Genomic DNA, 26200 nt, shown 5'->3' with positions numbered 1-26200 from the left:
TCGGAGTTGCCAAGATTTCAGATCACTTCATGCTCCAGAGCTCAAAGTTTGCAGATCTGGCAAATTCCATCAACTTCAAGGGGCCGCGGTGTCTCAGTGGTAGAGCGTTCACCTCTGGTGCTTGGGGTCCCGGGTTCGATCCCAGCCCCCGCCAAGTGAACTTTGTGGTGGACAAACACTGTGTGCGTGGGTTTTCTCGGAGTTCTACCGTTTCCTCCCACTTTCTTCATTCCACCATTTCATTCATTACTCATCATTACCGTCTCCTTTAGCCTAACCGGCTTAGAACGTGGGGCGTAAAACTCAAAGATTTGATTCCATTTCATTTCTTCCATCAACTTCAAGACATGTTAACTCGTTACAAGACTTATTCTGAAAACAAAAATAACATTAACTGACGAAACATGGAACCCAATATGCTTGTTAGGGAATAAATATAGAACACATTAAGCTTGTTAGGGAGCATATTCTAGAAACAGTTACAAGGTAATCAAAAAAGAGTTCTTGTCGTTCGTGATAGAAACAGAGACGCATAGCGCGTGGTACTCAGCGTTAGGTCTCGAAGTAATCTCCATCAGTATTCGGCACCCTTTAGCAACATTCCTACAGCTGTGCAGTGCCCTTGCCATAGAACTCGGAGTCTTGGACACTAAGAAGTCCGTGAGTGCCTGACGCAGATCTGCCTCATCATCGAAGGATTTCCCAAGGAGGTCCAGGTAATGGAACAGGTAGTAATCTAATAGGGTAGATCCGGCGAGTATTATGGATGACTCCCAGCCAAGTCTCTGAAATTGTATCCTTGGTCGTCCTTGTCACATATTGTCATGGAGGTACAACACACCTTGCAATTAACCAGCATTGGCTTCTACTGCAATGCATTTCAACTGCTGCGAGTACAGTTCTGCTGTGACAGTGTGGTTTGGTACTAGGAGCTCGTAATGCACCGCGTGACGACTAGTTTACCAGATGCAACAGCGCTCTTGCGTGGGTACAGACGTGGTCTGGAGGTGTGAGACACAGAGTCACGGGGTGTCAATATCTGGTGCGCTTGGGAGTGTTATACTGGACCCACTTTCCTCACTCGTGAGAACTCAACCATATGGGTATGTTATGCTGCTGAGACACCAACGACAAACAGAGCACCACTCGTCCTTTTTTGTTGGCCGCCGACAGTATATGGTATATCAACTTGTTTAACCTGTACATCTCTCCTATGCGGCACAGTTGAAGTCTGGTTGTTTCTTTGGAAACCTGAAAGCATTCGGCAAGTTCACCACACGTTTGACTCCTGTTTTCCTCTATGGCTACTTTCAGAGTTTCGTTATCCAACACCTATGGTCACCTACTGCAGGGTTCATCACAAAAGTTCAGATCTCCCGAACCAAACTTCTGAAACCAATGCCCGTGACCTACTCGACGACTTGATGCGGCTGCTGACCGGCCCATTTTAAAATCGTACAGAAAACAACCGCAAAACAACTGCTTCGTACCTTCAGTTCTCTTTTACACTCTACGAGCTATCATTGCTGAGTGTGCGCATCGTGCTTGTATCGACGCAAGTTGGTAGTCACACTAATCCCTATCATTCTTTCGGCGTGGAAGTCAGTTCGTTTCCTCTCTATCAGTGCTTCATCAAATGGAACATCAAAAACGACAAGAACTTTTCTGGTTACTTTGTAAAAACAACTGATGTAACATAGAATCCATTTAGCTCGTTAGGAGCATTATTCTGGAAACAAATAATAATAACTGACAAAACATGGAACCTATTTAAGTCGTTATGGAGCTTATTCTGGTAACAAATAACAGCATCTCATTTAACTTGGAGCTCATTTAGCTCATTAGAGAACTTATTTTAGGAACAATAATAACAACTGACGGAACATGGAGTCCATTTAGCTCGTTATGGTACTTATTATGGAAACAAATAACAATAACAAAACATTGAACCCATTTAGCTCGTTAGATAACGTATTCTGGAAACAAATAACAGCGTCTACCGAAACCTGGAGTCTATTTATCCCGTTAGAGAACTTATTTTGGAAACAAATACTAACATCTGACGAAACATGGAATCCATACACTAATGTGGAAGCCGAAAGCGAGTTTAGAGTGTCACAAAGTTCTGTTTCTTTTTTTGCTTAGGTGATAATGACGGTATTCTGGAATTACGTTGGAACAAACTTAATGTACTGTTTACCAAGGGAGCCATACTGAATATAGAATATCATTTTAACTTTGTTTTCTGTCCTCTGGTAAGTGCTTATCAAATCCTGACATGAAAAGTTCTATAACCGATCGCTGCAACCATAATAATTTCTTCGTCCAACGAGGATTGTAGGAATTACCCCTACATTCACCTTGTTCACTTGATCTAGCTTTCAGCGATTATCATGTCTTTTTAGAATTGAGTAAACATTTGCATAGAGTGCGATTTTAGAACTTATAAAATGTACTGTAGCCCAGTAGATAAAAGAATATTCCGAAAGTATTTTTTGAAGATTTTTTGAAAACTTGGGTTTCACACTGGGAGAAGTATAGTTAGTAAAATGAAAGTTTAGGCGATAGTTAACGAAAATAAAAGTTCAAAACAATACTCACAGAACCTTGGTAATATCTTTGGTTTAACCCAATTTTCATTTGTATGTTGAATATAAGAAATCAGTTTATCGTTATTGTTTTCTTTCTTTATTTGTTTGTAGACCATTTGTAGCTAATTATATGTTGGAATTATTAATAAAATGAGCAATTGTAATAAAAATGCAACAATAAACCCATGATTCTTGCCATAGTTGTTTTAATAATGAATGTTATTTTGAAATTAGTATCAATAACATCATCATGGAAACCAAATATATGATTGTTCTGTTTACAGTTGAGATACATGGTTCTTATGACGTGAAAAGAAACAGAAATAATTTGTGGTCTGGGATTATATATCTGAAAACACTAGTAATTAATTGTACATCGATTAGTTGTTATATGCCAATAAAATTTAGAAGGAACAAAATAATTCCGAAGAGGGCATGAACAAATGCCTAACCCAAAACCACGCGTGCTAACCACTTGACGTAAAAGAGGTATTCTTCTGTTATTTTCAAACTTTTTTATCATTCTCTGTAATACAATTAATTTCCCTTAATAATCACATACTAAATTACCGCAGCCACTATTGCTAAGGTACTAAGAATATTAATTTTACCTTTTTTTTTCAGTTATCAGGGAAGGTAATAACGGATCTACCTCTAGAGTTATTTGGGTCATGGCAAGTGGAAGATTATATTCCTCCTCCTGCAGTTGATGGCAAAGTACCCAGAAATGAGTATGGAAATGTGGATCTTTTTAAACCCTGTATGCTTCCCAAAGGTTGTGTTCATTTACAAGGTAAGCCTGCATTTAAATTGGATAGCTTGTGTTATCTTTTAAGTATTGCGTTCTCGGGAATGGTTCGTAAATATATACATGTTTTGTAGGATTATTTCTTAAATAATATATATACAGGGTGTTTCAAAACAACGCCAATGTTTGGGAGGTGATTCCTGACCAAGATAAGACAAAAAGTATAGACCAACCTAGGTGCAGAAATTCGTCATTTCGGAATTATAGGCTGCCGAAAACATTAAAAAAATGAACTTTAAAGGTCCATAGCTCCAAAACTATGGGATCTACTGTAGTTGGATCAAGACTTCAGTTAGGGACTAATACGTTCCCTATCCAAAAATCCAGGTTTCAAAATCCTAAGATGCTAACGTAACCATTTTTATAGAGGTAGTTGGTGAGTACTTCAAATTATATGTCCGTAGCCAAACTCCCTCTTATAAAAATTTTTGCGTGAGTAACTTAGGATTCTGAAACATGATTTATATATATATATATATATATATATATATATATATATATATATATATATATATAGGGAACGTATTAGTTCTTAAGTAAAGTCTTGACCTGAGTACGGTGGGCCTCATAGTATTGGAGCTATGAACCTTTAAAGTTCATTTTTTTTTTCATGTTTTCGGCAGGCTATAACTCCGAAAGGAAGCATTTGTGCACTCAGGTTGGTCTATACTTTTTGTCTTATCTTGGTGTCAGGAATCACCTCCCAAACGTTGTCGTTGTTTTAAAACACCCTATGTATATATACTCCACAAAATTTAAGCAACCCGTCAGAACGTGGGATAAGTGACGTGTTAGTCCCATTAATCACTGGTAAGGGGCATGGACATACAAAGAGATGCACAGGCGAGGAGAGAGCCTGCTCTAGCGCGTGCCTAGCACCGTCGCAACGGCGGTGAACAGATTTTGCCACGAAGCGTACACGAAAGCCCAATTGCGTCCAAGGGTGCGAGCAGTGAGTTGGTGGTTCCCATGTGGGATATCAAGCGTAAACATCTTGTAGTGGGTGGCAGACCACATTTGAGTGACTTTGACCGCGGGCGAATAGTTGGGCGATTGGAACTAGGCCGATCCCAAGAAGACGTGGTGCAGGAATCCAATGTGAACAAAAGTGTTGTGTCAAGACTGTGGAGTCGCTTCCAAAATGGACATACAATCAGTAGACGTCATGAAGAGGGTCGTCCGAGGAAGACATCGGCCGCCGATGACCGGTTTCTCACAATTGCTGACAGACGTGACCATCAAACGTCATGCTTTCAATTGGCAAATGATTTGTTTCAGGCGACGGGACAACGTGTTAATCGTGAAACTATTCGTCGGTGGCTAAATACAGCATGATTGTATGCCAGGAGGCCTGTACTGTGTGTGCCATTGAAATGGGAGCACAAACGTGCACGTTACACATGGTGCCAGGAACATGTTGCATGGAGGAACATCAGCAGGCGGGCGTTATGTTCTCCGGTGCGTCTCGATACAGCCTGTCGTCTGATTCTGGTCGGACTTTAGTGTGGAGAGAGCCAGGAACACGCTATCACCCAAACTTCATTGCTGAATGGCCGTCCTTTGGCGGTGGTTTTATCATAATGTCGGGTGGGATCATACTGGATGCTAAAAGGGACCTCCATATTGTGGAACATGGCAGTTTGACGGCACAACGGTATCGGGATCAAGTTCTCTATATACATGTGCGTAATTTCTGCGAAGCATTTGCTCCAGATTTCCTGTTTATGGATGAAATGGCCGCCCATACAATGCACATCTGGTGTCCGAGTATGTGGAGAGCGAAAACATTACGTTCATTGTAGTGCCTATTTACTCGCCGGACTTGAATCTCATCGAGCATGTGTAGGATGCTCTTGAGCGGTGAATAGTGCAGCGCAATCCACCACCACGCACTCTTCCTAAACTGCAAACAGCTCTCCTCCATGAGTGGCGCCAGCTGCCGCAAGACTTGATCAACATTGATTTGCAGCATGGAGTCCAGATGTCGTACTTGGGTATCTGTGCGTAGTGGTCACACGCCTTATTGACTGACTATACCCTCTCACAGTCCACTTTTATATGTCAAGGTATTGTGGTTGTGTACTTTCTGGACACCCTGTACATCCCAACTGTATTGTTGTCCTTCATTTGTGTTGCATTGGTCATCTGTACTGTCTTTCTGTTGATTATATTTGGTGCAGTGATCTTGTCGATTTATTTTCTGCTACTTCCTTCGAGTTGCTTAAGTTTTGTGGAGCAGTGTCGTATATATATATAGGTTGAACGGTAACAACGTGGACAAACTTGGAGGGGTGATAGTACATCCAAAAAGAAGCAAAAAAAAAAAAAAAAAAGTCCTAGTGAACATGGGAAAGTTCCGTCCCGTTTAGGAGTGACAGCGTGTCGAAAGCGTGGGAACATGAACTTCAGAGGCGAATAGTTCAAAAACAATACACAGCAGAGAGTCCGGTTAAAAACGTCACTGAGGAAGTCATACCTACCGTATTGAAAAATGCATGTTTGAAAACGCCGCAATGCGTGCGCACGGGATTCCCAAAAGGAAAGGAGGGATTCCCGGACATGCTGTGAAGGAAAGAAGTGGTACATGTTGTTAATCTCGTGAGCACGCATAGCTGCGTTTTCAAATATGCATTTTTCAATAAAGTAGGTATGACTTCTTAAGTGAGGTTTTTAACCGCATTTCCTACGATGTATTGTTTTTGAACTGTTGGCCTCTGAAGTTCATGTTCCCCCGCTTTCGACACGCTCACTCCTAAATGGAACGGAATTTTCCCATGTTCAATAGGACTTTTTTTTTTTTTTTTTTGCTTCTTTTGAATGTACTATCATCCCTCCAAGTTTATCCACGTACTTACCGTTCACCCTGTCTGTATATATATATATATATATATATATATATATATATATATATATATGACTAGAATTCTTCAGAGCAATTGGAAATTCAGTGTATTTATCACTTCATGTGTTGTTTAAATCAAAGTTTACCAGTTTATAGAGAAGGTGGTTCGCTTTATATGAGATCATTTTTCAAAGTATATTTATTCTATGAAAACCGTGCCACTACCACTGGTTGTGTTCTGTCAGACCACCAAGATTATGAGCTATTGCCCGACATCGTGATTTCCACTGTAATACACTGTGGAACACGATTCTAACCCATTCCTCCCTACAGATTTTCCATAACCACTGTGGGCAATGTTGTAGACGTAGTGTTAATAGTCCAAATGTGCAGAAATAAATTAGACTGGCATCAGGACTTCTGACACGTCTTTGTTGAACCGTTGGATATGGCAGGGATTGGTACCGTTTAAGTATACCTGTTCTTTGTTTTTCTTATAGAGCTAGGAATTTTAGGTAAAAAATTTTGGGTCAAAAGATGCAAAGTTTTGGGAAAAAAGTGTGATTTTCAAATGTAAATATTGATACAACCGGTACCAAAACTACATCATACGTATATAGGGAGCCAAAAATTCACTGATGTATTAAAAACTATTCCTAAACACGTAGCATAATATTAAAATTACTAGTTCAGAAAAGAGTTCTTCAGAAAACTGTTAAAACAGATAACATGCCAATATATTTTCGGTGAGGTTGTATCTCCGGTCACTGTGGTTAGCGTACGAAGTACCTTGGACGTGGAGACCCAAGTTCGATTCCCAGCGGGAGCCCATGTGGTTTGGATCCAGGCCCATGTCTCATGTGGGCTCGATGCTAAATGAGACTAAAAGTCTAAATCAACCCATCTGGTCACTAAGTAAATATTTGTATGTACACTTCTCCAAAATATAATTGCGCGCCTGAAATTTTCTAAGTCCCTTAGTCGTGAGTTTGGTTACAATGCATTCGAAGTAATAGGAGAGGAAGTCATAAGAAAAATAACCAGAATTTCGAACACAGCTCACAGTTCGCTGTATGAAATACTCCACTTCTCTTTTGTTACGTAATATAATGAACATTTAAAACAAAACAGCACCTTGGCAAATGCAGAAAACTTCGATGTAGGTAAGAGACACACCCTTTTCGACCACAGAAATCGTTAAAAATCAAAGAGTGTTCTTAAGATGTTCGTTATCTATCCATACAACTAGAGAAAAGCATTGTAATTGTTTCGATATCCATATGTGTTAAGTTGTATCCTTTTGTGGGGATTCAGCACTTTTGAACCTGGTTCGAATCTCATTGGATAATTTTGTTTATTTATAACTTTCCAGTTATTCTTGTCGTACAGTTTTAAAATATATGTCTTACTCGGGGTGTTTGACAACTTTCTAACCCATCCGAAAATAAGAAAACGCACAGGCATAAAACCTTTTCTATATAGCCCAATATGACTCCTTCTTACAGCAAATAACTTTTTTCATCAATCCAGATTTTCGTGAACCTGAAAATAAATCCGGAGTTGTAGTATTCAGGAAATCATTATCAGCCCAAGTGATCTCCTGAACTAATAAAAATGAGAGTGAATAAGATGTAGTTTTATTATTATTATTATTATTATTATTATTATTATTATTATTATTATTATTATTATTATTATTATTGAGTAGGGAACAGAAAAAGGTTTGAGGGTCTAAATTTGTGATTAACTTTTCCTTCATTATTTCTACGTATATTGTGTTTTCAGGAAGTTTAATCATTTTTCTTTTAAAGGGCTTCTTTTCCCTTATGAAGATTACAGACTGTTCTTTGTAGCATTTTATAGCGTTGCTCTCTTGCTTCCGCTGAATATAGTTGCTCTTTCTACTTCGTCACTGCTGCCCAGCAACCAAGGTCATGGTAGCAGCAAGCAGCAGCCAATGACGGGTTTCCGCCTGTAGTTACCCACATTGGCGGGAGATTATCGCAGCCAGAGCGCCAAGTGGTAAGGTAGAGAGTGGTGACGTTTGTGCGACTCATTCATTCGAGCTAGGGTTGCTAATTATCCACTTTGTGGCCAGATCTGTCCCTTTTTAAGAACCTGGCTAGTCACAGATTTTCGAAAAAGTCACTTAGTGGGTTTTCTAGCAATATGCCTTTTGCTTCTTAGCCAGTTCTTACCATTTTCTGAGTTTAGCTACTTTTTTAAATATTCTGTACGTCATTTTGCTATTTTCTGAGGTTTTTTGTGTTCTCTGAGTAGTAGTATTCTAAATCCCATTGTAAGAATTGAACCCCTGAATGATAGCATCGATGGTCACATTGATTCCTCCCCATATCTTGGTTATACAGTAGAGAATGAACTCGAAACCTTTAAGTTACCAGTAGACGTTGAGGAATAACTTCGGGGAAGATGTGTAAGTTTTAGTAAAAAAATCGTTAAAGAAATTCAGAATAGGCTTTCTGATAATATAGACTTGAAAAAATGTAGCTTTTCAGTGTCAATGAAAATTTAAACCCAATGAAACAGCATTTTACTGACTCAGCTTTAGCTTTTACTTTGTGAATGGAAGATAATATCGATAAAACTGAAAATCAGTGGCGAACATAAATTTTGTAAAATGGGTAAATAAGTCTTTAATTGAAGAATTTTGCAAGAAATAAATCACTACACGGATATTGGAGGAGGGAATCCATTTTCAGAATTAGTTTTGTTAGGTTTTTTTTTTTTTTTTTTTTTTTTTTTTTTTTTTTTTTTTTTCATACTAATGCTTTCACATTGGAACGCGGAAATACAGCGTGTATTCAACCAGGTGAGTAAAGCCAAAACAGACTCAGGAACAGATTGAAAATGAAAACGGTTTCTTCACTTTTAATAGTGAGATTTGGGTTGCGCCGTGTGTAAAAATGTTATTCTCTATACGAAATTTCAGCTACAGTTTGCAACTAGTTAAAATAAAAGTACTTGGGTACAAGCAACCGAGACAAAAGAAGTTTCGCCTTAACCTGAAGAAGATGATTATATTTATTTCTGTTAGGAGAGTTTCGCATTAATTTTATACTTTTATAGGGTTCGAATTAATTTATCCTTGTCTCAGCGCGAAAGATTTTTTCTTCTAGGCATTTTTAGCTATAGATTTTAGCCACTTTTTCTCGTTAAGTGTTGGCAACACTAATTCGCGCCCTAACAAAGTCAACAGCAAGATGTGAAAGATTGCTTATCAAGGAAAATGTAGATAGAACATTCCGTGATCATATTTAAACTTTAACATGTAAAATTGAATAGGATAATTTCTGATTTTGCCTATCCATTGTAAAAGAGGATGTAAGTATTCTACATACGATAATATAATCCTTTCTTTATATTTCAGTTGTATAATTGAGATTTCTAGAAACTGCCTCGTCGTAGGTCTTCGTTCAGAGCACATGGTTTACTACACATTGAAATGTATAATTCTAAGTGTTAGTAGTACATTTCTGTTCAATCTTGAAGTCTACGTAATGTCGATTTTATTTACAAATATCTATCATCAAAGGTGCTACTTGAATTTCGCCTACGTGTAGTTGTCGGTGGAAGGAGAGAATACGAAAAGTAATAACTTGTTTCATTGCCAACGCTCGGGCGAACATACAAGCAGCAGCTACGAAATTATAGTGTTTGCTCTATACAGAACCTTATGGCCTGATAGAATAATCATCATCAGTTTGGTGAGACGTCATTTTATTTTTTCGTTTGTTGTTCCATCTATGAACTTTATGTTGTCTTGGTGCATCAAAACGATTTTTGACAACTTGAGATGGACTGATTTTCCGCCTCAGTTAATTATATATTATTGGTCTCTGTGCTGAAGAATGCATAAATACATTTAGAAACTTTATGTCGAAATTTCCCAAACTGGTAAATTCCGTTGCAAAGATTGCCATTTGCGGTAGCCAGAATTAGCGAAAGAGCACCCGGCGCGAGGCTAGCTTATAAGAAAATTTGGTTTTCTCACTTATGAGGAAAATATTTGTTGTAATATTTGATAAATAAGTTATTTAAAGGAAGTTTAAACGTTCAATTGTACTTTTGTAAGCGCATTTATGTATTAGAAGCTAATAATAGTAATAATAGCTTGTTGTACTTCACCGAAGCTCACGCTCGAAATGCTGGGTAAAAGAAAAGAAGGAGTATGCGATAGTTTGATGGTGGATCTGGTTTATAGTGTGAAAAATCCATGTTCATCAGTGTCATAACGAACTGAAGTGGAGCAAACGTCGATGGAAAAGGGAATACAAGCCATGTAGTGTTCACTCAATATTAAAAGAACGTCGTTGCTTCTAAAATTACGTCGATGCTATAAACAGAAAGTGATCATTTATCAGGCTGTGGTAACATGCTTTTTATAATTGCTAAAGTGATTTATAAGTAAAAAAATTGAGTTCGTCATGGATTTCCTTCAAATTTTTCCCTCTTTTGTTCCATATACTGGTAAAGTTTAGATACTAAGTGTAATGACGTACCGGATGTATTGAAAGAAAATTCATCGGGATGGCCAGTGGGACGAACTGCATGGAAACACGTTTCTAATTGTATTTTGTATACTGTGGTTCTTCATAGAAGCATTGAATAAGGAAAATTATCATTGTATATTCAGAAAATGTTACTTGGGAATTTTGGAATCAAAACCCAACTCTCAGAGGGCTTGTGATTAAAATTGTAAGGTCCGGATACTGTTGAATTTATTATTATTATTATTATTATTATTATTATTATTATTATTATTATTATTATTATTATTATTTACGTGCGGTAGCTTAGTGGTAGAGCGTTCACCTCTGGTGCATGGGGTCTTCGGTTCGATCCCAGCTCATGCCAAGTGAACTTTGTGGTGACAAACACCGTGTGCGTGGGTTTTCACGAGATTCTACCGTTTCCTCCCACTTCATTCATTTCTAATTATAATTGTCTCCTTTAGCCTAGCCGGCATAACCGTTGAACGTAAAACTTAAAGATTTCATTTCAAGGGATATATGTGTTTGAGCACTCTCATGGCAGAATATTACAATGAGTGCTTAATTGCAAACTTATTTTTCCGCTGAGGGTTCCCACAACTTCGATAATCTTCATTCCTATTAGCTTTAACGTCCGTCTTAACCATTAAAAATTCAACGATCAAATGTGTTTAGAAGAAATTTCTATATGTTTATTGGTAATTATGCTATTATTGGTATTTAATACAGTATATAATTAATTTCTTGCTTCGAAATAATTACGCTTTATGCAATTGGTCGGCAGCTGGCAGTTAAAGCTAGTAAATGGTCAAAAAGTGTTAGAATTCTCATAATTATACGTGAAGTATTGCACCATGAAGACTGTAACGGTGAAAACAGTGAACTTTTCACAAAATTGCACTACATTTTACAATTTTATTTTGATAAAGGCGAAAATACTGCCCAGTCCCGTGAAAAAAAAATGTACTGTTTATGAGCAAAATGCGTTATCAAAAGCAACAACCAATAGGTAATTCAGTCACTTTCATTCTGGAAATTTCATGTCAAAAATACTCCTAGCAGTAGATGACCAGTCACAGGAAAAATGGATGGTACAAGGAAGAGTCCTGCAAGACCAGCATGTACGCAGTCTTGACATCAACAATGACCTAAACATTCATCAAAAAATAGTGTTAGACCATTTGGAGTAACCTGGTTACAAAAAGAACTCGATGTTTAGGTGCCCCCATGATCTGACTCAAAAACATTTACTTAATCGAATTTTTGTCTTCGAATCTCTGCTGAAACGTAATGAACTTGAGCCCTTTCTGAAACGGTTGATCACGAGTGATTCAAAGTAAATAACCTACGACAACAATGTGTGAAAAGGTTGTGGTTGAACCGAGGAGAAGCTCCGCATTTTGTGGCAAAGCCCACATTGACGCTTAGGTAGGTTATTGCTGTGAATTTTGTAGAATTGGAAAGTCGTCGTGCATCAAGAGCTGTTGCCGCCGGGCAGAATGTTACTCTCGGACTATACTGTTCTGATTGTACTAGCAGTTGGAAAGAAACGGCCAGAACTGGTCAATAGAAAGTGTCATGTACCACGCTGACAAAATGCCAGACCGATACATTTTTGACGAACCGTTAGAAATTGAAAGACTTGGTTGGGAGGATTTTATGCATTCATCGTATAGCTGGGCCTTGGCACCGTCAGATTGTCATTTGTTTCTGTCTCTGCAGAACTCCGTGAATAGTGTTAAGTTAGTTTCAAAAGAGGCACCTGAAAACCACATGTGACAATTGTTTGAGCATAAACCACAGAATTTCTATAGCGATGGGATTATGGCTTTGCCTAACAAATGGCAGAAGATCACCGAACAAAATGGTGCATATATAGATTCGTTAATGTTATTTTCAAATAACAATAGTTGCATTCTCAATTTTGACCTCCAAAGTCTCAATACTTTTTAGACAGTCTGATATAACTTTTTTCAACTTTTAATTTTTCGCGATTTCTACCATAATTATTGATTTTTATGAAGATTTACGTACTCAGAATTAATTTAAGATAAAACGCACATTTTGAAAGCACAAAAATAGACACAGTAATTAAGAAGTTGTATTGGCATATCATAGGACGACGCCTCTTTAAAGTTAACGACACCTGTATTATAGATCCATAGAAAAGGAAGATGTATACTGTATATGGAGATTTCCAATTTGAAAAAAAAAAAAAAAAAAAAAGTTTAATTCAGGTGCTGAGAAATAGTTAATTGGTAATCTGAGTACCAATTGATTTATACTGATACAACGAATAAAGTATTATTAATCAATGTACATAGGTTACATAAAAATTGATAGTAACACTTCTCACGTAAGAGGACTGCGTAGAAGAGTTCTGTAGCTGATAAGGCAATGTGAGTCTATGGAATGTGGCGAGTGCTAACGACCGTGTGTTATTCAGTCAAAAACAGCAGTGCCATAAAGTAGAGGAGGAAAGTGGAAGCACCTTAACAATATGTTTCGGGAAGACGAACAACTTGCATGGATCAAGATTGAAATGGTACGTGTGCACAGTGCATAACAGTGTTTTTAGAGAGTTCGTGACGACCTCTTCGCATCGCCAAAATTAAGGAACCACTTCGCGGGAAGAACTAGACAGAAAAGAAGACCATCTATACCATATGGCGGTCCCTGTGAGACAACGGGCTGATGGTGTACGACACCTTCCACTCATGTTGCAGAAGATGATGGAGAAGGGAGACGATTACATTGAATGAATGTAAGAGGTGTTTCTGTGCATAAACCAGGTACGAATTACAACAGTGGTAGTAAGTTAATCAGTCAAGTCTGTTTGTTCGTTATTTTAATCTCGCTCAGCTCATTTACGGATTTGATCGAACATAAGTTCGACCCAGTGTAGAACGTCTCCACCATTCTCAGCAAACTTCCTCAAACGTTCCACCTTAACAAGTCGTCTTTGACTTTCTATTCTATATGTGAAGATCCAGTGTAAGTCATTGCAGTGTTCACATTTTCCTTGAATTTTACTGATTGTCGGTTATACTTGAGATTTCAGAATATCTATAATTCGTGAAGTTTGGGGTCTGGTGACCGTGGTTCCTATGCCACAGATCCCTCTTATCTCTTATCAATTTGCAGTGTCATAATCAGAAAACAATATTGTACTGATTCCACACTTTAAGTTGTCTTTGATTATAATGTACTCTCTCTCTCTCTCTTACTCAAAACGTAAAGATATTTAATTAACTCATATGAAGATTTATTAGTTTTCTGTGTTTTGTTATCCGTGTTTTTTCTTTCTTTCTTTTCTAGTTCCTGGATTGAACAGAATAGCAAAGAAATTGGGCATTGACTGTGCACCAGCGGTCGTTGGTTTTGACTTCCATAGTGGAGCATGTCACCCTATAATTGATGGTTTTGTTGTTTGCGAAGAGTTCCAGGATGCATTGCTTGATGCATGGAATCAGGTATGATAATCTATGCTGAAGTACTTGGTTTTCTTCTTTCTTTCTGTTAATTCTTAATTTAGAACCACATTTAAACAATTAACAAGACAGGGGCAAAAATTCTGTCCCAGCAGTTGCAGAAGGCAGCACCCATTTCTAAGTTTTGAGTTTCAGTTTGGTGAGGCGTAATGCATGTAAGTAAAATAGAAAGGTAGGTTTTGTGTCTCTTCAAAAACAAACATTGGAAACCTGATATTTCAAAAGAGAACTGGTAACAGATCTGCGGTCAGACACTGTTAATAAACGAGCTGAATTAGCTGTATTAATACAAATTTGACTACCGTTATATAGTAAAATGTCTACTAGTGCAGCAGTAGGTAGAGCTAGGTTGATGAAATCAGAGTTCGGAATCGACTTCCACTACTAGTTTATTTATAAAACCCTCCAATAACAACAGTATTTACAGAAATACTTTAGTACACTTTTTCTCTGTTGTGAGATAGAAATTACGTAGCCCAAGACCGTGCGGTCGTGGACAGGATCTCTACAAAGCCTCGAAGCAGGATAAGCAGAGTGGCGTGTGAATACCCAGTGCTCCGAAGCAAGCTGTGAGGAGTAAAAAAGTCACAGAGCCCCAAAGCAGCTCTGGAGGAAAGGAAAGCCAAGAGTCCCGCAGGCTTTGAGGTTGGGTTTTCCCAATGCTCCAGGCAAGCAAGAGAAGTGAGATCAGAAGTCTGGTGCCTGTTCTTTGGTTGCTGTTCAATATATAAGCGTCCCAGCGGCGGTGGCGCTGCTGTTGCCATGTCGTCATGCGACTTGTAAGAGGTGTTGGTGGTCCTCGTCTGCTTCTTGTAGTAATTCCACGTGGTGTGTAGTACTCCGACGCAAATAGATGTGGTGATGTTTACAAACAGGAGCATATGACATTGTACACAGAAGTACGTGGTACATTACAATATACACCCAAGGATAGACTATTTATCTTGATACGCCCTTGTAACTTTTAAACTAATAGATAGAGAACAATATTTCGCCATGCAAATATCAACAAGGGGACATTGACACAGGGTTGAATGATTTAAATAAAATTTATTTTGCTTAAAACAGATATAAAACGCAATATTTCTGACTACTCTGGGACACAGTCGAATGTAACTCTAAAACTCGCATCCTAACTCTGTGATTGTAGAATTTTAGTAAATTTAAATAAAGTATATTATTTTATAGGCTACAGTTAATGAGCCAAGAATTTTGACAATGTACTGACTTAATCATTTCATATTGTATAAGAAACTAGAGAATAAGCATGAATTCATTTAAAAATCAATACTCACAATGATTAATTCAGAATTTTATATTTATTGTAGTAATACATATTATAGTCCTGTTAATTGTAACGTGAACGTTTACACGCTGAACCATTTGGAATGAATCTTTGAACATAAATAGTACCTACCTTAAACTAACAAGGAACGGACATGAACGTGTCATCCGGACATCCGAATCAAACCTAATTCATTCGATAAACATAACAAAGATGTGTTCATGCACAAAAAATTAGGTGTCATGTACAACGGAGTAAGTCCGTGGTGCCCATTAACCCTATTAGTATAAAGGAAATCCTAGACTCACAGTGAAATAGCTATTGCATCAACACTGTTCATTGGAAAGTTATAGTTTATAGTTCATTCTCTTCAGCATGAAACAAGCTTTCCAGACGTGCTATGTATTTGGGCCCATAACGTACCTGAACAGGGAAAATTGGGAGAAGGTCGGGAAAATTACCTCCAGAAATCCCTCCCATTGACTTCAGATCTCTCTGCTGTAGCCCCGGAAGCACACAATCCAAATGTATCTCGAAAAAATTACTATAGGGGATAAGAAATGTATGTGCCAAGTTTTGTATTGATATACAGGATAGGTATGAGGGGAAAGCGTGTATTGATATACAAACAATATGAAATGTTTGTTTAGCGGACCAAACAAATGGAAGTCGCAGGGCGATTATGTCCGGGCTGTGGGGCGGATGCTCAAACTGCTCCAAGTTGAATGTCCAGTACACTTTGTGGTCTGGTCTCGACTCTCCCGGCCTTTTCGAAAACGAGCACTCCACATTCTTACTGACTTGTCGGACACACAATCTTCTCCGTATACGGCCACCATCCGGCGATGAATATCGGCCAGTTTAACCCTTTCCACAGTTAGAAATTAGTAATATGTCACTGCTCCTCAGTCGTCGAATTTTTCAATGTGAACGCCATGATTTCCTCGCACATAGGGTCGCGTCTATTGGATGAAACACACAACTGCCTGGTTCTTTCCTGTGACATGTGAAAGGTGCCCATGCATACTTACAACCACTCCAGACACTACACTATCTTCCTTAAATGTCGCCCTACTTATCCTAAAGCGATATATTTCCATTTCAACCGCTTTAGTTTGCACGACATTTCATACCTTTTCATTTGAACACTCCTTATGTATAAAAGAAAACCCTTTTGAAAAGGATATATACTAGCTTTGCAACGGAATGCAAAATTTTTGCTGTTTGAAAAATGGATTCATATTCTGCAGGTGTAAATTTTACATTTGCCCTTTGCTGATTAAGATACTTGAAAAGAAATAATTCCAGAATTATCATAATTATCTTTCTTTCGTCCAATTGTAAATTGAATTCTCAGAATGAGTGTGATCGCTCACTCTTATATCTTGGGAGAACAATAATGTGCTGCTTCTGAAGTAACTATTACGTGTGAGAAACATCTTGGAAAAAACATACCAGTTTAAAATAGGGAATATTATTTAAATTCAGTTTTTTTTAAAATCAAGTACAAGTAAAAAAAAAAAAAAGATTTAAGTTTAAAAAATAAAAAAAAAATACACAGTGCAACAGTGAAAAATTTTTTTTCGCAAAAATAGGTGTTCTTTATGTATTTCGATCTCCTGAATTCGAAAATGATACTCAAAACATCCTATCACCCACTGTTTTGGCACAAATCGTATACTTTGCTAATATTGATAACACATTGAAGTATTACATATACCATATATATGGATCTCGAATCATTCTGAAGTAGAATATAAGTTTAAAACAACAAAATATTGAAATATGCACACAGTGAACAGATGCATAAAGAGAATATGGTACAAAACATGCATTAAGCTTATTCATTCCGTGCTTTCTTATTAGTTATGGCGTGGCCCCTGCTTTTCCTCATATGCGGCATTTCTGGGTGCTCACGGTGAAGCATCCAGACGTAGTCGCCCATCATCCGAACATCCCAAGTATCTTGGTATCATCGTTCTATGTTCTTGATATCCTGATGGAATCCTTCACCCTATTCCTCACTTAGAGCACGCAAATTTGGAGGGAAAAAGTCAAGATGCGAATGTAAAAAATGTAACTTCAAATTCATTGAGCAGCATTTTGAATTTCATCAGCATGTTCTCAACTATGTCGATATAATCTGGGCTACGATTGTTTCCCAGAAGTTTTGAACCACACGCTTAAATGCAGCCCAGGCTTCTCGCTCCACGGCATTCATTGAATGAAGGAAACCTTCATCCAGCATTAGTTTGCGAATATCGAAACCAGTAAACACACCTTCTTTCAACTTAGCATCTGACAGATTGGGGAACTTGTTACATAGATATTTGAAACAATTGTCATACTTAGGTAATGCCTTGACAAACTGCTTTATTATGCCTAATTTAATGTGCAGAGGTGGCTAGAGTATTCTGTCTCTTTCCACTAGAGGGTCACACTTGATATTTTTGTCCCCTGGAACCAATTCCAACCTTCGGGGCCATTGTTTTTGCTTCCAATGCTTGTCACGAGTCCGACTGTCGCATTCACAAATAAAACAAGGGAACTTGGCATATCCTAATCGTTGTCCTAGAAACATACTCAACACCACACACCATCCAATTGTGATATTCATAATGTATAGTAGTCAGAAGCACCTTCATGTTGTCATGTTTCCTCAGGTGCACAGAATGACCGACAGGTATTGAGGCATACATATTACGATTGTGCAGTAGAACTGCCTTCTCACTACAAAAAGAAAAATGCTCAAACTTGATTATATGAAATCAACAGAACGCCTTGGCTTCTGCACTCAACCAAAGATTAGGATGTATAAGCAACAGGCTCTTGGTAATTATTTCTAAATATCTAATTTTGTAAATTTTATAGTATAACGAGGACCTAAAGCGAAAATTGTTTAAAAATATTGTATTATCATTGAGTTTTGAGTAGGATTTGATCATAAAGTTTGAGTTAGGTTAATGTGTGAAAGATTTCAAATGTACAAAGCGTGTCCAAATGAAACTTCCCCGGGCAACACTACACAATCTACTGAGCATCGAGGAAAATGTGTTTTGGGGGTGACACAGTGGTTAATAAATAATAGACAAGTATGCATACCAGACCAGCTGTTAATGCACAATGGGTTGACTGTGGTGGCACGAAAAAGGTATGCCGGCGACTGCAGACCTGTCCCCTTACTGACCAATGCGCTGTGATTCAATTCTTGTCAACAGTCAGAAATTCACAAGAGAGTGAGTGTAATTTATGCGAAGAAATTGTATCGAAGACAAGTATAAAAAATTAGACGGGAACATTCCGGGAAGGCCGGGACCACATGACACACACTACATTGAGGCCAAGTACAAGTTATCGGTGGTGACGTGGTAGCGAGAGTTGATAATGTTACACGTGAGGATCAGTAGAGAAGTGTATTATGCTGGGTTGCTTTTCGTGCAGAAAAAGCTGTTGTATCATAAGATATGGAGTCTGGGCTCTGGACGACCAGACAGCTCGTATAGAAGCTCGACGCGGAAGTAGCGAAATTAGAATCAACTTATAGTGTAGAATGACACGGACGCTTTTTCATAACAAAACCATTATTGTCGTTGATGAAGGATCCCTCAAATATATAAGAGGAAAGAGTCAATACAAAATATAAATTCTTTTCTTTCTGAGCGTGTAAATGAACTGTAAGTCGTGCTAAAAGAAATGGAAGTTAAAATATAATTCTAACATTGATCTGATAATGAAAATTCACTGTCCATGACTTCAAATAAATAATGTTTCTAGTTTTCACAGAATTTTAGTTCAATATATCACGTGTCCAAAATGTATTATTATTATTATTATTATTATTATTATTATTATTATTATTATTATTATTATTATTATTATTATTATTATTATTATTATTATCTATATATTAATAGCGGTGTCTGTAAACAAAAACTTCAGATCCAAATTGAAAATGACTATGTTTGTGACTGTTAATCTCTTGAACCACCCGACCAATCTCGATCAAATTTTTGACGTATATGCAGTTCTGGCCTGGGAGTGATTTTAGCTATTCACTTTGATGGTAGAACTTAGGGGAGGGGAGGCGGAGGGGAGGGAATTATATATAAAAAAAATAAAACTTAATAACTCTTGAATGAAACGACCAATCTCGATCAAATTTTCAACGTAGGTAACGTTCGTGCCTGGGATGGATTTTACCATTTCACTTTGACGGAACAACGTAGGGGATGGGGAGTTGGGGGAGATATACAAAAATCAGAAATATAAAAATAAAAGTGACCATGTTCGTAATTTAATAACTCTTGAACCACCTGATCGATCTCAATCAAATTATCAACATACATGAAGTTCGAACCTGGGAAGTTTTTTTTATTATTTCGTTTTGATGGTAGAACTTAGGGGAGGAGGGTAAATATATCAAAATGAATAAAACTTCCTGAACCACACGACCGATCTCGATCAAACTTTCAACATAGATAAGGTTCGGACCTTGGATGTTTTCATCATTTTACTTTGACGGCACTATGTAGGAAGGGGAGACACATATGGTAAAAAAATAAAAAAAAAATAAAAAAATAAAAAAAATAAAAGTGACTGTCTTTGTGACTTCATCACGCTTAAACCATCGAACCGAACTTAATCAAATTATCAGCATAGATGAGGTTCGGACCTGGGGTGGTTTTTATCATATCCCTTTGACGGTAGAGCGTAGGAGGAGGGGAGGGGAGATATATATATATATAAAAATAAATAAAACTTAATAACTCTCGAACTACTTGACCGATCTCGATCAAATTTTCAACATAGATGACGTTCGAGCTTGGAAAGTTTTTCTTTTTTTTTTTTTTTAATTTCACTTTGACGGTAGAACCTAGGGGAGGGGAAGAGGAGATTAATATTTAAAAATAAATAGAAAACTCTTGAACCACCCAAGCGATCTCGATAAAATTTTCAACATACATGACATTCGGGCCTGGGATAATTTTTATCATTTAACTTTGACGATGCAACGTAGGTAAGAAGGAAGGGGATCTCGATCAAATTTTCATCAACTTTGATGAAGTTCGATTCTGAGATGGTTTTCGTCATATCACTGTGACGTGTAACTTAAGGAAGGAGGAGAGACATTTCAAAGTGATCGAAAATGACCGATATTAGTGTCGAATCTATAGGTTTTGGGGTCGCTGAGATGAACAATGATACTTCCAATGCCGTGCCCCGCAACATGGGGAGGAGAGAGGGATATATAAAAATCACCGAAAAATCAAAGAACGCTTTAGTAAAATTAAAAACGAAACATATTACTATTTTTCCTTAACTTAACCCAGCGAAATCGGGGTGCGTCATAGATTCGAGGACGTCTTAAATTCGACTAATTATCGAGAAATTCTTAATTAAAGGTATTATTACGTGTTATTAAAACTACTTTGCTAGCCATAAATATTTTTAATTGTGTATCATATTCAATCATTCAGGCAGCGCAGGACGTGCGGGTTTGCTAGTAGTATTTAGTGCAGAACAACTATTACTATATATGTGCTGTTATTTTTTCTTTCTTTTCTTTTTCAGGAACAAGACAACCAAGAACGCCGTGAGAGAGAGAAAGTGGAGAAGCGAGTGTATGGAAACTGGAGAAGATTAATAAAAGGTTTGTTAATCCGAGAGAGGCTAAAGAAGAAATATTCCTTCGGTGAACTAGACTCTTCCAGTGGTACAAACAAAAAGAAAAAACTGATTAAGAAAACGAATGTTATAGATAGTGACTCGGATTGAGAAGAAATTAGTGCACCTATAAATAGTGCTTTCTAGGATTGAATGAGCAGTAACAATTTCCCAGTTATGTTAGTATGCTTTCGGAGGGGTCCATAATTACGTTATTCAATTGGTTTAGTTGTAGTAAACCATTTTGCATGGAATTTTTGGTAGAATTATGAACTTTTAAAAGTAGAGCTTATTAGTGTAGCGTCCCATTGTAATATCAGTATTATTTTATACACGTTTTCTTTTGGATTCTTTTTTTACTTTACTGTACTTCATTGTATGTGTATGTAACTGCAGGACAGTTTAAATGAAATGTTACTAGGGCAGATGATGTATGAAGTTTCTGGAAACTTCAAATTATGTGTAGTTGTGTATTTCTGTATTTTACGGAATGGTTTCGTTTTGTTTGTGAAGGTGGCGAACGGAAATTTGTTTTCTTCTGGTGAAAAGGTGAAACAAAAAATGTAGTAATTCCACTTATGTGGAAGTGTTGACTTGTTATGTTGTTCGAAGTAAGTTAATGACAGTGAGGCAAAACAGAAGAGTGTTGACTGTTTGTTTTTGCGACAATTAGTGTACAAATTAATCAGAACCACGATAAAAATAAAAATGGATACAAACGGTACGATGTAAATTGTTTACAGGTTAGTTTTAAATCTAGGACTAATGGGAGACGGAGGAACACTTCGAAACATTTATTTATAATAGGTTTCAGATACAGCACTAGGCCATTTTACACTAAAACATTTTAACAATTTGTAATATAACAATAGAATAACAATTTGAAATCAAGATGGTACAGTACAATGGCAACATTACAAAGATAGTTTATTTATAGATGATCTGAAATTATGTTCATTTGAAAAAACGTCTACAGTTTCTGATAACTGATTATACGTGCTAATAATTCGGTTTAGAAGGGACCTTTGGACAATATTAACTCTCGCAGCTCGAGTGTAAAAGAGATCACTAAACGGTGTTGTTCAGCGGGTATGCGAAAATTGATCTGACTTAATAACTGTTCACATGATATATGGCCATTAACAATTTTATGCAAAAATATTAGGTCAGAAATTTTGTTTCTCACTAGGGGAGGCTTGATATTGATAAATGTTAAAACATCATTTTTTGGATGTGTTCGGAGGTGAGGTACTTGGTAGGATACAATGGCTAAAAAGAAATTAATTACAGAATGTATTTTTTTCAGATGAGTAGGGCAGGCCATAGACCAGATACGAGAACAGTACTCAATAGTGGGAGCAACATATGATTTATAGAACAAGCTTAAGGAATTAGGATTTTTTATGTCAGTGAAGCGATAAAGGAGTCATAGTTTTCTCATAGCAGTACAGTGCTTATATGATCCGCAAAAGTAAGCTTACTGTCGATGATAACGCCAAGATCTCTGAAAGAGGTGACAGGATCGGGACACCATATGTGGGGGAAAGCCAGTCAATGGAGAGATTGAAATCTCCAAGAAGAGTTGCATTGCAGTCACTGGCTTTCCCCCACATATGGAATTACGACAAGCTTCCAATGTGTACAACGGAGAGTTTTTGTGTGGTCGATAAAAGCAGCCTATGAGTTGTTTTTGGACCGTTTGGAACGTTTATTTCAACCCATAAGATTTCACAGTCCTGACTGTATAAGTCGGTACGTTCTTTACTTTTTAGCTTAGAGTTCACGCATATCATTACACCACCACCACGTGAACCTCTGTCCCGTCTGTATATAGTAAAGCTGTCGGAGAATGGCAATTCACAATCAAGAATATCATCAGTGATCCAAGTTTCAGAAAAAACTAAACAGTCATATTCTAAAAGTTCAGTTAAATGTATTTCGCAGTCACTTAGTTTGTTTTTAATGGAGCGAACGTTTTGATAATAGATAGAAAGGGCATGGCCCTTACTGGGTCCCGGATTGAGGTGGACATCGTCACTGAGGAGAATAAGGATGTTATAAAATAGAGGATCTGCCCATATTACAAAATCGTGAAGACATACGTCACAGCTTCGCCACACCTACTCTACCCACTCCGCGCTACTAAGATCGCAATGTTTCGAGCCAGCAATCATGGCGGAAACGAGAGTAGCCAATCACACCTGCCTGCTCAGACGATGCTCTGTTGTTTTTTGGCTTCATTGAGTTCATAGGACTAAGATACGTATAGCAGATCCTCTATTTTATAACATCCTTGGAGCGGAACGATCAGCAGTAAGTGGTGCCATCTATTGACAGGTTTCTTACCTGAGTCAACCTACTCGGAAGAAGAAGGTTTCGTAGTGGCAGTCCAAAGAGTCTCAGATAAGGATGATACCAGAAAAGAAAACATCCTTTCAGAGCAAGACAGATCACAAACACAGCACTGAGAAACACACTGTTTATCAATATCACACCATCGTGCAGTTACTGATAACCAAAACATTCTAACACACGGGAAAACCAGACAAAAACTAAAAAATATCAGAGCACAACAAAACACCGACACACCACTAGACGCCATCTTGGTTTTATATGTTAAACGACCCATGGTTGTGTTACGATACTAAGGGAGATGATGATGATGATAATGAAGAAAATGAGAAGAAACGGTAGAACTAAGAGAAAATCCACGCATAGGGTGCTTGAACACCACGAATGCCCGTGGCACGAGCTGGGATTGAGCACTTGCTCCAGATATTTTGCACTGGTTTTTTAAATGAATTTTCTGAAAGTACTGTTCCTCTTCCTTTATAATTCTCTTAGCATATAGGAATCCAGATCAATGTTTATGCTTTCCCGGATCGTTACCTCAAACATCATTCATTTTAAACTTCCGAAATTCTCAATATAGTGAACAGGGATGTTATTTAGAGGGGATGTGGAGTATTACCTCTCCCCCTAAATTTGAGATGTACAGCAAGTTTTTGAAGTGATTTTATAAGTGAAAGCATAAAGTCCCTGTCAACCCATATCCGCAGAGAGCAACTTAGGAGGAACAGGTTTCTGAAATAATGGGAAAATCATGATACGACCGTATCCCATCATTAACACTTCTTTCGAATTAATCTGTTATTCTTATTGTTCATGATTCCTACTGTTTTTCTTCATGATCACTTTATCGGACTAATTCTATCCCAACAGCTTAGTAGAGCAGTGAATTTGTTCGGTGTTCATGAGAGATTTTTTCCAGATGTTAATCGAACATGTAACATTAGCGGCTCACTAGCACATGTGGGTAATGTATAGCATCGCTCTGAGACTAAGGGAGGCTATGATGGTGTTGAATGAAATGCTGGAATGAAGAAAGTGAGAGGAAACGAGAGAACCCCGAGAAACCCTACGCAAACAAATTTGTCCACCACAAATCCAATTGACGCGAGCTGGGATCGAACCAAGGTCACTATGCACGAAAAGTGAGCGCTCTATCACTGAGCCACCTGGGCACCCACGTCCACTTTCCGTGTTTATACTTCGCAATTTGTCCTTATATTCTCCAGATGATAGATTAATCGTGGAGGACCTGTTGCATGGCACAATTCTCTTGACTTCACCTTTGTGGACATCTTAAGATGCTGTCCCGGTTCATGACGTACATGTTCTGGAGCATTGTCTGTATGATGCTGCTATACTTATATTTTCGTGTTCCTCGGATTTTTGAACGGGCGACCTTGACAATCCATGTCAAGGCGTTGCGTTGCCTCCCATGCTGTCACTTTGACCATTTGCTGTAAAGAGGACAATGGTAAAGCAAACCAAACTATTAATACTAATGTCGATCGTGTACGTATTCTGTGGATGTCCTCACATGGTTAAGGACCATTTGCGTATTTCGTTTTATAACGTATTCGAAATAACACGAAGTTTCCCTTCCATGTTCACGGTATTGAACCACACACATCGGATATTGCATCACGCCACGAAATATCGACCTGTGAGTTAAGAAACATTTCACTTGCAGATTCACCCTCGGAAGTGTCTTCATAGTTTGAAAACACTATGTATATTTTGATACTAGTAATATGTCTTTTAAATTCGTGCATTCTTAGAGGAAAATTTTGTTTTCCAGTTTAGTACTATTTATACGAATATATTGCTTCATACGTCATTCTTTTCAAAACGAAACAAGCTTTCAAATGTGCATGATACGTGAGAGAAGGGAAATTTGAAGTAAAATGAAAAAAAAAAAAAAAAAAAAAACTCCAAAACGTTACCTTTATTAAATATTTCACCCTCTAAAGCGGACCCTGCTGTAGGTATCTGAATATAATCTACGATTAAAAATACTGTAATCTTTTCGTAAAGCGTGTGCCAATCTTCATTGTAGTACCTAGAGTAGTCACAAGGGGAAAATATTTCTCTATTCTGTCTGAAAATACCAAATTTCATATATAAATGAAATTTCCCTCCAAAAATGCTCTTTTAAAAATTTTCTGAATGTAAGGGGAGGAAGAAGGAAGCTCTTATATGCTCGTTTTCCAATATATGTGCATGAACTGTGGACTTAAAGTACCGATAAGAAATATTTATAAACTTTTTCTCCTTCCACTGTTACGAAACCTCGCTCGCTCTTGGCTATATAGTTGGAGTAAGCGCCTTTGGCGCGGAAAATCCAGGCTCGATTCCTGGTGGGAGTTCATGGGAGTTCGCATCACACGTTAAGCTGTAGATCCACGTCTCATATAGCCTCGATGCTGAACGGGACGCTAAATTCAAATCTGACTAACTGACAAAGCAAAGACAAAAATGTTGCCACGCTACTCCAAAAGACATAACTTTGTTTCAAGACCGAACTTGAAATGACGTACTCTATCTATACCTTCGTACGCAAAGCTATACCGGCATCCACAGTCTCGGAAAATGCATTAAGATAATATTCCCTGGAAATGAGGCAAAAAAGAAACTAACTTTAAACAAGCATACAAGTTTC

At 37.7% G+C, this 26200-nt stretch overlaps 1 protein-coding gene across 1 annotated transcript in view; it reads left to right on the top strand.

The window, feature by feature from the left end:
- The window catches only part of Xpc (DNA repair protein complementing XP-C cells homolog), a 55926-nt gene extending 30456 nt beyond the window's left edge, over window positions 1-25470 (top strand). The window contains exons 5-7 of the mRNA XM_081738971.1: window positions 3216-3384; window positions 14071-14225; window positions 21100-25470. Of these exons, the coding sequence (XP_081595097.1) occupies window positions 3216-3384; window positions 14071-14225; window positions 21100-21303 (528 nt within the window). The 3' untranslated portion in view covers window positions 21304-25470. The remainder of the gene's footprint in view (window positions 1-3215; window positions 3385-14070; window positions 14226-21099) is intronic.
- The last annotated feature ends 730 nt before the right edge of the window (window positions 25471-26200 follow it).

Source organism: Thermobia domestica, chromosome 14, assembly GCF_964235325.1.
Source record: "Thermobia domestica chromosome 14, izTheDome1.hap1.1, whole genome shotgun sequence".
In the NCBI taxonomy this organism is placed as follows: domain Eukaryota; kingdom Metazoa; phylum Arthropoda; class Insecta; order Zygentoma; family Lepismatidae; genus Thermobia; species Thermobia domestica.
Note: the sequence above shows the minus strand (reverse complement) of the source record. Positions and strands in the feature narration are given on the sequence as shown.